Consider the following 12,710-nt stretch of genomic DNA (forward strand, 5'->3'; position numbering starts at 1 on the left):
AAGGTTACAAAAAGATTTCTGCTGCACTTAAGGTTCCTAAGAGCACAGTGGCCTCCATAATCCTCAAATGGAAGACGTTTGGGACGACCAGAACCCTTCCTAGAGCTGGCCGTCCGGCCAAACTGAGCTATCGGGGGAGAAGAGCCTTGGTGAGAGAGGTAAAGAAGAACCCAAAGATCACTGTAGAAAGTCAACCTTTACTGCAGCCCTCCACCAGTCGGGGCTTTATGGCAGAGTGGCCCGACGGAAGCCTCTCCTCAGTGTAAGACACATGAAAGCCCGCATGGAGTTTGCTAAAAAACACCTGAAGGACTCCAAGATGGTGAGAAATAAGATTCTCTGGTCTGATGAGACCAAAATAGAACTTTTTGGCCTTAATTCTAAGCGGTATGTGTGGAGAAAACCAGGCACTGCTCATCACCTGTCCAATACAGTCCCAACAGTGAAGCATGGTGGTGGCAGCATCATGCTGTGGGGGTGTTTTTCAGCTGCAGGGACAGGACGACTGGTTGCAATCGAGGGAAAGATGAATGCGGCCAAGTACAGGGATATCCTGGACAAAAAAACCTTCTCCAGAGTGCTCTGGACCTCAGACTGGGCCGAAGATTTACCTTCCAACAAGACAATGACCCTAAGCACACAGCTAAAATAACGAAGGAGTGGCTTCACAACAACTCCGTGACTGTTCTTGAATGGCCCAGCCAGAGCCCTGACTTAAACCCAATTGAGCATCTCTGGAGAGACCTAAAAATGGCTGTCCACCAACGTTTACCATCCAACCTGACAGAACTGGAGAGGATCTGCAAGGAGGAATGGCAGAGGATCCCCAAATCCAGGTGTGAAAGACTTGTTGCATCTTTCCCAAAAAGACTCCTGGCTGTATTAGATCAAAAGGGGGGCTTCTACTAAATACTGAGCAAAGGGTCTGAATACTTAGGACCATGTGATATTTCAGTTTTTCTTTTTTAATAAATATGCAACAATGTCAACAATTCTGTGTTTTTCTGTCAGTATGGGGTGCTATGTGTACATTCATGAGGAAGAAGAATGAACTTAAATTATTTTAGCAAATGGCTGCAATATAACAAAGAGTGAAAAATGTAAGGGGGTCTGAATACTTTCCGTACCCACTGTGTATATATATATATATATATACACACACACACACACACATTATATATATATAAACAAGCATTTTAAAATGTATTAAAACATTTTTTAATTGAAACTTATCAATGTATACAAACACTTATTTTTTTTATATATAAAAAATGTGTTGAGGACAGCCAGTCAATGGGCAGTATGTAGTGGGGGACAGGAGAAGTTCTCCAGTTATTTATGTGCCATGTAAGGCTTGAAGCAACACAGATGGAGCATAGAGAGAATTCCTGCAGTGATAAAAGGTAGACCTCCCCGTTCAGCCATTTACCACATTACTGGAAGTAAAGTAGAGGACTATCAGGCTGCCATCTCTGCTCTGCCTCCTTCCCATTTTCAGCAGCTTGAACAGCCAGAGCAGCCATATGTAAGGCTAGGTTCACACCTATGTGTGTGGCTGCGGGTGAGGGAATCGCTGCTCTTAAGAGACACGCGGGGCTGCCATTCATTTTAAATGGCACCCCCATGCATCTCAGCATGCAGTGTGTTTGCTGGTGCAGGAACCGCAGTGAAATCGCATAGCCAAAAAGACTATGAGATTTCCATGCGGATGCGTTTTTAAAAAGGTTTCATGGCCCTTTTTTTTTTTTTTTTTTTTGCAGGAAAAGCAGGCACAGCAGCCAATTCATCTGCTGTGCCAATTCATCTTGTGCCCGAGAAAACGCAGCCCACACAAAACGGGGAAGTGTGAACATAGGGTGAGTGTTTAGGAGGAAGAGTACAGCCACCCCCCTGCCCAGCCCACCACCTCCTCAGCCTGGGGATATACTGCACATCTGAGTGTCCCCACTGGCTGCAAGCTTTACGTGCTGTGTGCAAGGCCCTAGAGGAACACAGCAGCAGGGTTAGAAAGTCAACAGTGACAGAGATGGTTGCAGAGATGGGGTAAAGCAAAACACCCCCCCTTGATAAGGGTGTGCCCAGGCACACCCAGCAAACCCCCTGCACATGCCTATGCTTATTTAATAGATTTGCTGTTCTTTACATTTTTATTTTACAGATTTACTTTAAAGAAGATGTACAGCCAAAGCTCGTTTGGCTGTACATCTCCTATGGCTCACAGGAGTGCAGATCATTTTGCACTCCTGTGACCCGTTTTCAGCAGAGAGCGGGCTGAAGTCCGCTCTCTGCTGACGTCACAGAAGTCGGTCCAGGCACCGCGTCATCACGACAATAGAAGTCGGGATCCGCCAGGTGCCTGGACCGACACCCGGCTCAGCGAGCCCCTGAGAGCCTGAGCCAGCCACTTCGCCCCCTCCGTAGCCCAGCGCTCCAATGAGCGAGGAAGGGTCAGAGCAGAGAGCTGTTGACTGACAGTCAGCACCTTTTGGCTTCTTTATTAAAATAGCCCTGATGATAACATTTATGACTGTCAAAACCCAAGAAATATCCTATTACCATGATGTGGAATGGGAAGGTGGTTGAAGATTTACTGGCTGGGTGTCCCAAATAGTTGTAAGATGGCATTTAATCCAAAACTAAATCAATTTTAGGCGAATTTGCTCTTCAAATCTCTATACTACATATGTGAGCAATGTTATGTAAATCCCATCAACAACACAAGACATGGACAAAAAATGGAACAAAGTAGTAGTACCATAATTAAGTGCCTCTGGTGCCGTCCACTTGACTGGAATCTGCTTCATCCCCCCAGTGGATGAATACACTCCGTCTGCCTCTTCTCTTGACATACCAAAGTCACTTATCTTGATAACATTTTTCTCAGTCACAAGACAGTTACGTGCAGCAAGATCTCTGTCATTAACGAAAAAAAAAAAAAAATAAAACATTTCTACATGTGTTGTACAGATATAAAATATTAAAATATTTTACATGTCAGGGAAAGCACGGACCTGCATTTTCACATTCATGTCAATTCAAATGGAGACTTTCAAACATGTAACTTGTCTAAAACATATTCAAAATATGTTTCGTGGATGGGACCAGTTACAAAAAATTGAAGCACCAACATCCCAAATAGAAAATATAAAATAGAATATGGGAACCAGGGAATTTTTAGGTGCAAAAATAGACCAGACAAACCATATTAAACCAACTGAAGAAAAGTAAACACTAGATAAAGCAAATATAGATAAAAAAATGTACATTTATTTATTACAAAGTATTAAGAACGTCAATTATAAAATCAATTTGCATTTTACTACGCTTTAGTGACCGGTTTCGCCTTGGCAGCATCTTCAGAATAAGCGTACAGTGGTGATCCAAAATTTTGGGCACCCCAGGTAAAAATTTGTATTAATGTGCATTAAGAAGCCAAGGAAAAATGGAAAAATCGCCGAAAGGCAGCAAATTACAGATTAGACATTCTTAGAATATGTCAACAAAAGTTAGATTTTATTTCCATCATTTACACTTTCAAAATAACAGAAAACAAAAAAATGGCGTCTGCAAAAGTTTGGGCACCCTGCAGAGTTAATATATTTTACTGCCCCCTTTGGAAAGTATCACAGCTTGTAAATGCTTTTTGTAGCCAGCCAAGAGTCTTTCAATTCTTGTTTGAGGTATCTTTGCCCATTCTTCCTTACAAAAGTCTTCCAGTTCTTTGAGATTTCTAGGCTGTCTGTCACGCACTGCTCTTTTAAGGTCTATCCATGCATAACAGTTGGACAGAGGTTCTTTTCATTAAATTCTGTGCCCCTTCTTCTCCAAACATACCTTTGCTCATTCCAGCCAAAAAGTTCAATTTTAACCTCATCGGTCCACAGAAATTGTTTCCAAAATGCATCAGGTTTGTCTATATGTTCATTTGCAAAGTTCAAATGCTGATTTTTGTGGTGAGGACGTAGAAGAGGTTTTCTTCTGATGACTCTTCCATGAAGACCATATTTGTACAAGTATCTCTTTATAGTGGAATAGTGTACCACAACTCCAGTGTCTGCCAGATCTTTCTGGAGGGATTGTGCAGTCAAACGTGGGTTTTGAATTGTTTTTCTCACAATCCTGCGAGCTGTTCTGTCTGATAATTTTCTTGGTCTTCCAGATCTTGCTTTAACTTCCACTATTCCTGATGACTACCATTTCTTAATTACATTCCGAACAGAGGATATTAACATCTGAAAACACTTTGCTATCTTCTTATAGCCTTCTTCAGCTTTGTGAGAGTCAACCATTTTCAGTTTCAGACATTAGAGAGATTGAACTACCCAACAGATGCCATCATCCAAAATTGAGAGACAAAAAACAATTTTGTGGGAGTTCATGCGTCTGGATACCCAAACCGCATTGAATTCTCACAGAAGCAAATGACTGGACTTTCTAAGGCACATCATAGAATGAATCAGAATGACTCTTGTGTTAAAAAGTATATCCTTTTATTAATTAGATGCAGAAAATTAAATTAAAAAGTGAGGGCAAAGAACACAGGGATTGTCCTCATCAAGATTTACAGAACATGTAACAATCAACATGGATTATTTAAAATCGCATAGCCTAGGACAATTTTTACCCAGATAAGCCCTAGGGTGACTGGGAAAATTGTGTAGGCTATGATGCATTAATAATGCGTTCACAACAATAGTTTAGCAACTATATATTCATATCTGATCTTTGGGTCTACGCGTTTCGCAGCGTGCTTCTTCAGGACCGCATTTTTACATCAGATAAATCTTAAGACTTCCGAATCGCACGCTTGGTGATAGTGGTGATGGATCAGTACGTCCGAAAAAAACACTTCACAACTACATGCACAAACACACACCAAACAACAAATGGGATTAGAAGTTAGTCATAATGAAGAGGACGTTTTTTTAGTCCTACCCAACACAGAAACACTTCAGGAAGAAACAACACCAGACAACAAACAAATAAAGGGTCCACTGGACACCCTCTTCGCCAAAATGAGCACACTACCACGAAACTAAATATTATTAACCTTTCAGCTCACATTCTTACTTCCACAGAAATAGAGGTTCTATCACTAGGACTGTCTTTTTGCCCTACCCAGGAACTAGACCATTTTGAGTTCATTAAAGATTTAAACCTTTTCGGTAGAAAACTTACATATAAGTACTTATATGACTCAGATAGAAAGAGGAAAAACAAGAACAAATTGAAAAGGAGCAATGGAAAAACTTTAAGGTACGTGACTTCCATGCTCTTAGAGATTTAATGGACCTCCTAGAGGAAAACGAAGGATCTGAGACAATTAGCACCCAGGTTGAACTAGAAACCAATGTAGGAGACTTAAGAAACCATGACTTAAGCACACCAATGCCAACCCCCATTATTAAAAAGAAATCAAACAAATTCCCTTCGCTGCAAACAAACCCCAATATAGCTGCATTCATAACGCAGGTTACCAAACAAATCCAAGATGTCAAAACACACAAATGGGCCTCCCAAAACCTCACATGGGACCAAAAGAAAGCATGTGAGAATTCAATGCGGTTTGGGTATCCAGACGCATGAACTCCCACAAAATTGTTTTTTGTCATTTTCAGTTTCAGTATTCTAGGCAACTGCTTAGAAGATCCCATGGTGCTGATTGTTGGGGCAAGGTCAGATGAGTCTGGGCATTTAAAACCTTTGAGATTGAAATCACCTGCTCTTCCCAGACGATGATTGAGAACAATCCATGACACTGGCAGGTCTCAGCCTTGCAAAGGCTATAAATTCTGCAGGGTGCCCAAACTTTTGCAGACACCATTTTTTTGTTTTCTGTAATTTTGAAAGTCTCAATGATGGAAATAAAATCTAACTTTTGTTGACATATTATAAGAATGTCTAATCTGTAATTTGATGCCTTTTGGAGATTTTTCCATCTTTCCTTGGCTTCTTTATGCACATTAATACAAATTTTTACCTGGGCTGCCCAAACTTTCGATCACCACTGTAGATGTAAATCTTGGCTAGATAAACAGATACAAAATATCATAAGTACAATGTTATATTATAGAAAAACTCGGTTTGGTATTGAATATTGTTTTAGGATTTACAAATATGAATCTATCCTTGAAGTTGGATGACTTTGGGGCTTTTGTAAAATAACTTTTTTGTGGGTCACAAGTGATAAGTTTTAAAGTATTCTTTTCTATTACATAGTGTATTGGAATATGTTCCTTTTTGATATGGTAATTGGTATTGACAGGTTTCATTTCTTGTCTTACCGGCCATATATCTACCCCCTGCGGGTGATCCATTGTGGTGGACTCTTCCTGTCTGGCGTATACCTTGGGCCCCTGGGGCTAGATCCGCACCATTTATTCCACGCTGTGTGTCCTGTACTGCAGTTATAGATAATCCTTTTACTGGAGTATCAAGGGCTGCATTGACATTCAAATATGATTATGTATAAGAGTTTAGTAAATCTGTTTTTGTATAATATAACATTGTACTTCTGATATTTTGTCGCAAAGGCAAAACCGGTCACTAAAGCCTAGTAATATGCAAATTGATTTTCTAATTGATGTTCTTAATACTTTGTAATAAATTAATTTATATATGTTTTATCTATATTTGATTTTTCTATTGTTTACTTTTCTTCAGTTGCTTTATTATGGTTTGTCTGGTTTAATCAGCTAAAAAGTCCCAAATTCCCATATTCTATATCTAATACATATGTCACTGAAAAGAATGGTAATCACTTGCCGTCCGCCCGCCGCAGTTTTACTGCGGCAGGCTGACTCAGCTGCGCGAACCGACGTAGTCGTACGTTGAACGCACGCGTGGTGCGCTCCCGCCCCCCAATAGGCAGAGGGGATGCCAATGCTCAGGGCTGGCGGCACCCGGTCATTGGCCTGGTCATTAATGGCCTGGTCATTAAGGGGGAAAATCCTTCCGGTCCAGAACTGGTTAAACTATACGTTCTGGGAAAGGAAGGACCATTGTTTTTTGTTTGCCTGACCCAAAAAAGTACAGAAAGGCCAAACAACCCAAATGATTCCTATTCACCATATAGATGTGAACTGTGCATTGATTTATATAAGGTCTAGGTTTATGTAAAAAAAAAAAAAAAAACTAAAAAATCAGCACAAGGAAAAGTACTTGCATTTTACTGAAATGTGTCCCTTGTGCCGATGCCTGCTGTTCTAGTTGAAATTCTCTGCTCCTCCCATGCCCTTCTGCTGGTGCTGCGGGGTTAATACGAGCACTGGAGCTGTCACAGGCACTCATCAAGAGTGCTAACAATGCTTGCTCTTTCTGCCCCTCCTCCATTCTAAGAACCTGTACTATAGTTTTCATTAATGAAAAGCTCTCTATGAATGGGGGAGGATGACTTTTCATTCATCTGTCCATCCTCCATTCAAGGACCACTTTTCATTCAAGGAAAATATAGTAAAGCTTCTTTGTATCCAAGAGGGAGGTGGAAATGGCAGGCATAGTCAGCACTCTGGCTTCTGAAAGGTCCAGTGCTCCAATTACCCCTCCAGCATCAGAAGATTACAGGTATGGGGGTGGCGACAGAGGATTTCAGATTTCAACTAGTACAGCTGGCACTAACGCAAATTACATTTCTCAGTAAATGTAAGTACTATGCCTTGTGAGGATTTTTTAAAAACAAATTTTAACACTTAAAGCGGAGTTCCGGGCACAAAAACGATTTCTTTTTTGTGCCCCTCCGCTAGGTAGAGCTCACCTGAAAAGGAATTGGATAGTTATTTTTTTTTTTTTGTTTACTCACCTTTTTATTGAAGATCGTAAATACTCACCTATGACTGCTTCCTCCTCCAGCGCCGAGGCTCACCCCGTCACTTCCTGCCTCGCGATGATTCCTGGGAGCTAAACGTCATAGCTCCCAGGAATCAATGCGACGGCACCGGCCCCGCTCGTCATTTCCGGGCGACGCCGCATTCCCCTGCTAAACAGCTTCTGGGCATGCCCAGAAGCTGTTTAGGAATGCAGCGCCGCACCGGAAGTGACGAGAGGGGCTGGTGCAGTGCATTCTGGGACACGAAGACGCGGAAGAAGACAGAGAAGAGGACCGCGCCGGCTTCAGCTGCCCACAACAGAGATGGAAACGCTGTGGAAGAAATTTTCTAAGTAAGTATTTCTTCTAAAAGGTAAGTGCGAACCGGGACAGATCAGAGGCTAGCCATTGTGGAATGTGCTAGCCCTGACTGTCCCGGGGGTATGTTCAGCAAAAAAATATTTCTGTGCCCGGAACTCCGCTTTAACTTTTTATTTTCATTTTGGATAGAATATGGGAGGGTTATAACTCTCATCAGCTTTTTTTTTTTTTTTCCATCTGTGTCCCAGTGGGGAGATTTCCCCTCCCTTGCTGTCCTGTAGCAAAAACAGAAAGTGAGAGTAAATTTCAGCATATTAAGGGAATTCCTTGCCCCTCGCTGTCACCAGAATTAGCAACTCTAATAGAAGATTTCACCTCTGTTACTTTTTTGGGGGCAACCCAAAATTTGGGATTTATATTTAACTTTCAATGTTCATGGTAAACATGACATATAGAGAGGTTGAATCTCCCCAACAGAAGCACAGACAGCAATATAAACCTTTCAGATATTCAAATCCCTCTCCACTCCATCCAAACTAAAAAAAAGTTTTGCGTTCTGTTATACATGAACTAGTTACAGAATTAAAGACCAAAATTCCCAGTGGACAGCTAATTTCCCAAGACTATTTAGGAGTGCTCTGCCCCTCTATGGCTACCCTTGCATACTACTACCTACCCTACCTACTCAGTGGCCATCTCCTGGGATTTTTACAGCCTGCCATCTGAGTTTCCCAAGAATAGGGTGAAACAGAAAAAACATCCAGTGAAAGGTTCTGTGGCACCTTGTTAAAGATAGAGATCAAAGAAGAATAACCAAACATGTTAGAGCTGACAGGTCCACAATGTCTAAGGAATATTCTGATCACCTTGCAGAAACCAAATCACAAAAAAAATTTAACTGTTCTAAAGACAAAAGAGACTTCCCAGACCATAAAGGTCGCAGACTGGAATCAACAACAATTTTAAGAAAATAAGTATTTTACCAATGTCACCTAGTAATCCTCAGAGATCTTTAACTTAAACCCATCTTACATTTTGGCATTATAACCTTTATGAATACTTTAAGGAATTTACAAAAACAATAGCAATGGTTATCCAATTGAAAAGATGCATTGGGCTTAAAGAAGGGTTAAGTCAGGTGAAGAACTTGTGGGAAATTTATAATTTGTCAGCCCACCTCACCAGGGAGGGTAGGTCTCTAAATGATGTCATGTTGCTCTAGGCTTATGGTTTAGTTGTTATTAGTTTAGGTGAGGCCAAGGAAAACAGATTGTTGAAGTGTATTTTGGGTTCCTCCAGGATGAGGCTAATTTTGATTACTTCACCTTTTAAGCATCTCTATCAAAATCAATCTATCTATCTATCTATCTATCTATCTATCTATCTATCTATCTATCTATCTATCTATCTATCTATCTATCTATCTATCTATCTATCTATCTATCTATCTATCTATCTATCTATCTATCTATCTATCTATCTATCTATCTATCTATCTATCTATCTATCTATCTATCTATCTATCTATCTATCTATCTATCTATCTATCTATCTATCTCTGGACACACATGGTGACATTTTGTCATTTGATCTCTCAGATCAGAAAAATGTACCAATACATGTACAAAATGTAGTGTAAAGTCTAGTACACATGGGTTGAATGTCAGGAGGCATCAGCCGATTTAATAGAAACCAGCCGACATTCGGCCTGTGTGCACTAGGCATTATACTTCAGCCAGTCTGACAGAAGGGTCGTGACCCAAAAAAGGGTCTGCTGACTGGCTCCCTATCGCTGACCAAAGTGTTCTGGCGAGGGAAGGGGGGGCATCCTCCTGTCAGAACACAATAGCACAGAAGGGGAGATCGCTGTACTAACATCAGATTGTTAGTATAGCGGCTCTGACCTGAGTTGTCCCAGCAACCCGGCGGGTTGAAAAAAAAACTAGTAGTGTATACGAGGCTTAAGTGCCTGCTAAAGCAATTCATTCCGTTTATGTTCACTCACTTAACCCACTCAAATGGTAAAGTTGTCGGTAACATTTTTTAATCTGAAACAAAATTTGACAGTCTGTGCGACTTTAAAGCGGAGTTTCACTCATTTTTCAAACTGATTCTTATTTTAATCCCCACTCACTGCGTATTTCATTGTATATTTAAACTTTTGGATTCTCTCAAAAAGTACCTCTCCTTTATTTTTTTTCCCCGGTCGCAGCCGTGTAGGCGACTTACATATTCGGCCTGTTCCGTTGACTCCTGGGATGATAATTAGCCTGTCCTGTTGTCTCCAGGGATATCTATTTCATCGATTCCAAGAGTCTTTGGGCATCCTAAGCTTCTATTATCAAGTTATTTCCTGACTAGAAATTATTAGATCGGAAGGCGTTAGGCACCATCATTATCAGGTTGCCATTATAACAGGATGGAAACTTTCGCTGATGCTGCCATTGCTATAGCAACCTAACAAGGAAGTGCTGCTCACAGTGACATTACTGCGCAAGCGCAAGGCCAGGGGGTACATGCTGGGTACCCAGCTGCACAAAAACCTGGAAATGAAAACAGCCCCACTTCAGCTGCCCACATCTTCCATGGATGAAGCCGTAATTCAGGGAGCACTTAAGCAGCTACTCATTTTGGTAGTAAATGCTATATGGACATTTACAGCAATATCCAAAGTAGATGATGCTACTCATACCCATCACCATGATGTTTTTATTACAATTTTACTTATGAGACTGTAGATCCTCATTAAAGTCTGGCCAGGCTATGGATATTTTCATATTTACATACAGTATAAAGTAGTAAACTAACTTTAATTACAACAAGCCCCACTAACCTACTGTACAGTATGTAGCTACAGGCACTGTGGCATAAGTAATCCTAAAATTTCACAGCTGAAGCACTGAAATTGCTCAGGTAATTTTCTCAGCAGCTCCCTGTCCTGCCTTCTAATCTCTAATGTCATCACAGAGCAAGCGGTCTTGCAGAGTCGAGTAGGGTGAGCTTCGCTGCTGGAAGAACAACATTCATGACTTCAGGGTGTCACCTGTGAACTTTGAGGATATATTGCTCCACAGTGTCTGCAACTACAGAGGCCTGAGAGCTTGTTTTAATGCTCATTCACTAAAATATGCAAATACTCAAATGCTCATAGCCTTTTGCTCTGGGTTCACGTTACAAAAAGCGAGGCTAAGAACCATAGGTGAGTATCCTCAAATGACCTTCTATGAGATAATTATGGCAAAGGACAGCCATTTACTCCACTTTTGGACAGGCATAAGGAAGGTTCATCTTGTGGCAGGTGATGGATCATTTTATGTGATTAAAGTCTCCTGCAGACTTTCTAAACCAAGGTTCTGTTGAATCCCAGGGTTCCTCCAGAGGTTGAAAGGGGTTCTTTTAGCAAGTAGCAATTTCCACCAATCAGATAAGTAACCACTGACACCAAAAATGGATTTTTGTAAAATCTTACCGTAAAATCCTTTTCTCTTAGCTCATTGACAGACGTAGTCCTCGGTGATACAGCACCTTCGGGTTATGTTGCCTCCACAGGAGCAGGACTAGACAGGAAATTAAAATGCTCTGGCCACACCCTAGGGGCAGTCCCAGAGGGTATATCCTCTCTCTCTCTGCCTCAGCAAATCAGTTATGTCAAAAAGCAGTCTTTAGAGATTTTAACCCAACCCAACTCAAAAACAGAGGGGCGGGGACTACGTCTGTCAATGAGCTAAGAGAAAAGGATTTTACGGTAAGATTTTACAAAAATCCATTTTTCTCAATCGCTCATTGACAGACGTAGTCCTCGGTGATACAGCACCTTCGGGACGTCCCAGAGCAGTATCACAAATGAGGGGTGGGAAAATGGAAATCAAATCCCAATCTAGAAGGCCCAACCGGTGCCAACTAGAAGTTTACAATGCTCATCCTTAATGATGAGACTCAACAAAAAAGAAATTTTTCAAACAGAAAAAAACTCTCGAGGTAGACCACCGGTCTCCTCAAATTGCGGCCTGCAAAACCTTGCGGCCAAATGAGGCATCCGCCGATGCCATCACATCAATTTTATAGAATTTTGTAAAGGTATGTACCGACGACCAGGTGGCCGCCTTACATACCTGGACCACTGACGCCTGATGGCGAAAGGCCCAGGAAGTACTGAGCGCTCGAGTGGAGTGCGCCCTAACAGGGAACGGAGGACTCTGACCCTTAATAGAATAAGCCTGTACCACCGTCTGTCTAATCCATTTGGCAATGGTCGCGGCAGATGCAGGCAAACCCTTTCTGGGGCCATCCGTGATCACAAAAAGTGAATCCGTCTTACGGAATGATTCCGTAGCTTTCAGGTATACTCTGATTGCCCGAACCACATCCAAGGAATGCAACGCATGTTCCCGATGATGCTTGGGCTGAGGACACAAGGAAGGTAGTACAATATCTTCATTCAGATGAAAATCTGAAACCACCTTAGGCAGAAAGGATGGCTTAGGATGAAGTACTACCTTATCCCTATGAATCACTAGGTATGGGGACTGGCATGATAATGCAGCCAGTTCTGACACCCTGCGAGCAGAAGTGATAGCCACCAAGA

The 12,710-nt window shown here is 41.5% G+C and overlaps 1 protein-coding gene across 1 annotated transcript in view; it reads right to left on the minus strand.

Moving 5' to 3' along the window:
- Nucleotides 1-12,710, minus strand: part of FES (FES proto-oncogene, tyrosine kinase) — a 344,941-nt gene that overhangs the window by 27,583 nt on the left and 304,648 nt on the right. Inside the window, exon 18 of the mRNA XM_082253226.1 lies at nt 2,756-2,913. Coding sequence (XP_082109352.1) covers nt 2,756-2,913 — 158 coding nt within the window. The remainder of the gene's footprint in view (nt 1-2,755; nt 2,914-12,710) is intronic.

The sequence above is a fragment of the Pelophylax lessonae genome (assembly GCF_965119305.1).
Source record: "Pelophylax lessonae genome assembly, chromosome: 4".
Taxonomy (NCBI): domain Eukaryota; kingdom Metazoa; phylum Chordata; class Amphibia; order Anura; family Ranidae; genus Pelophylax; species Pelophylax lessonae.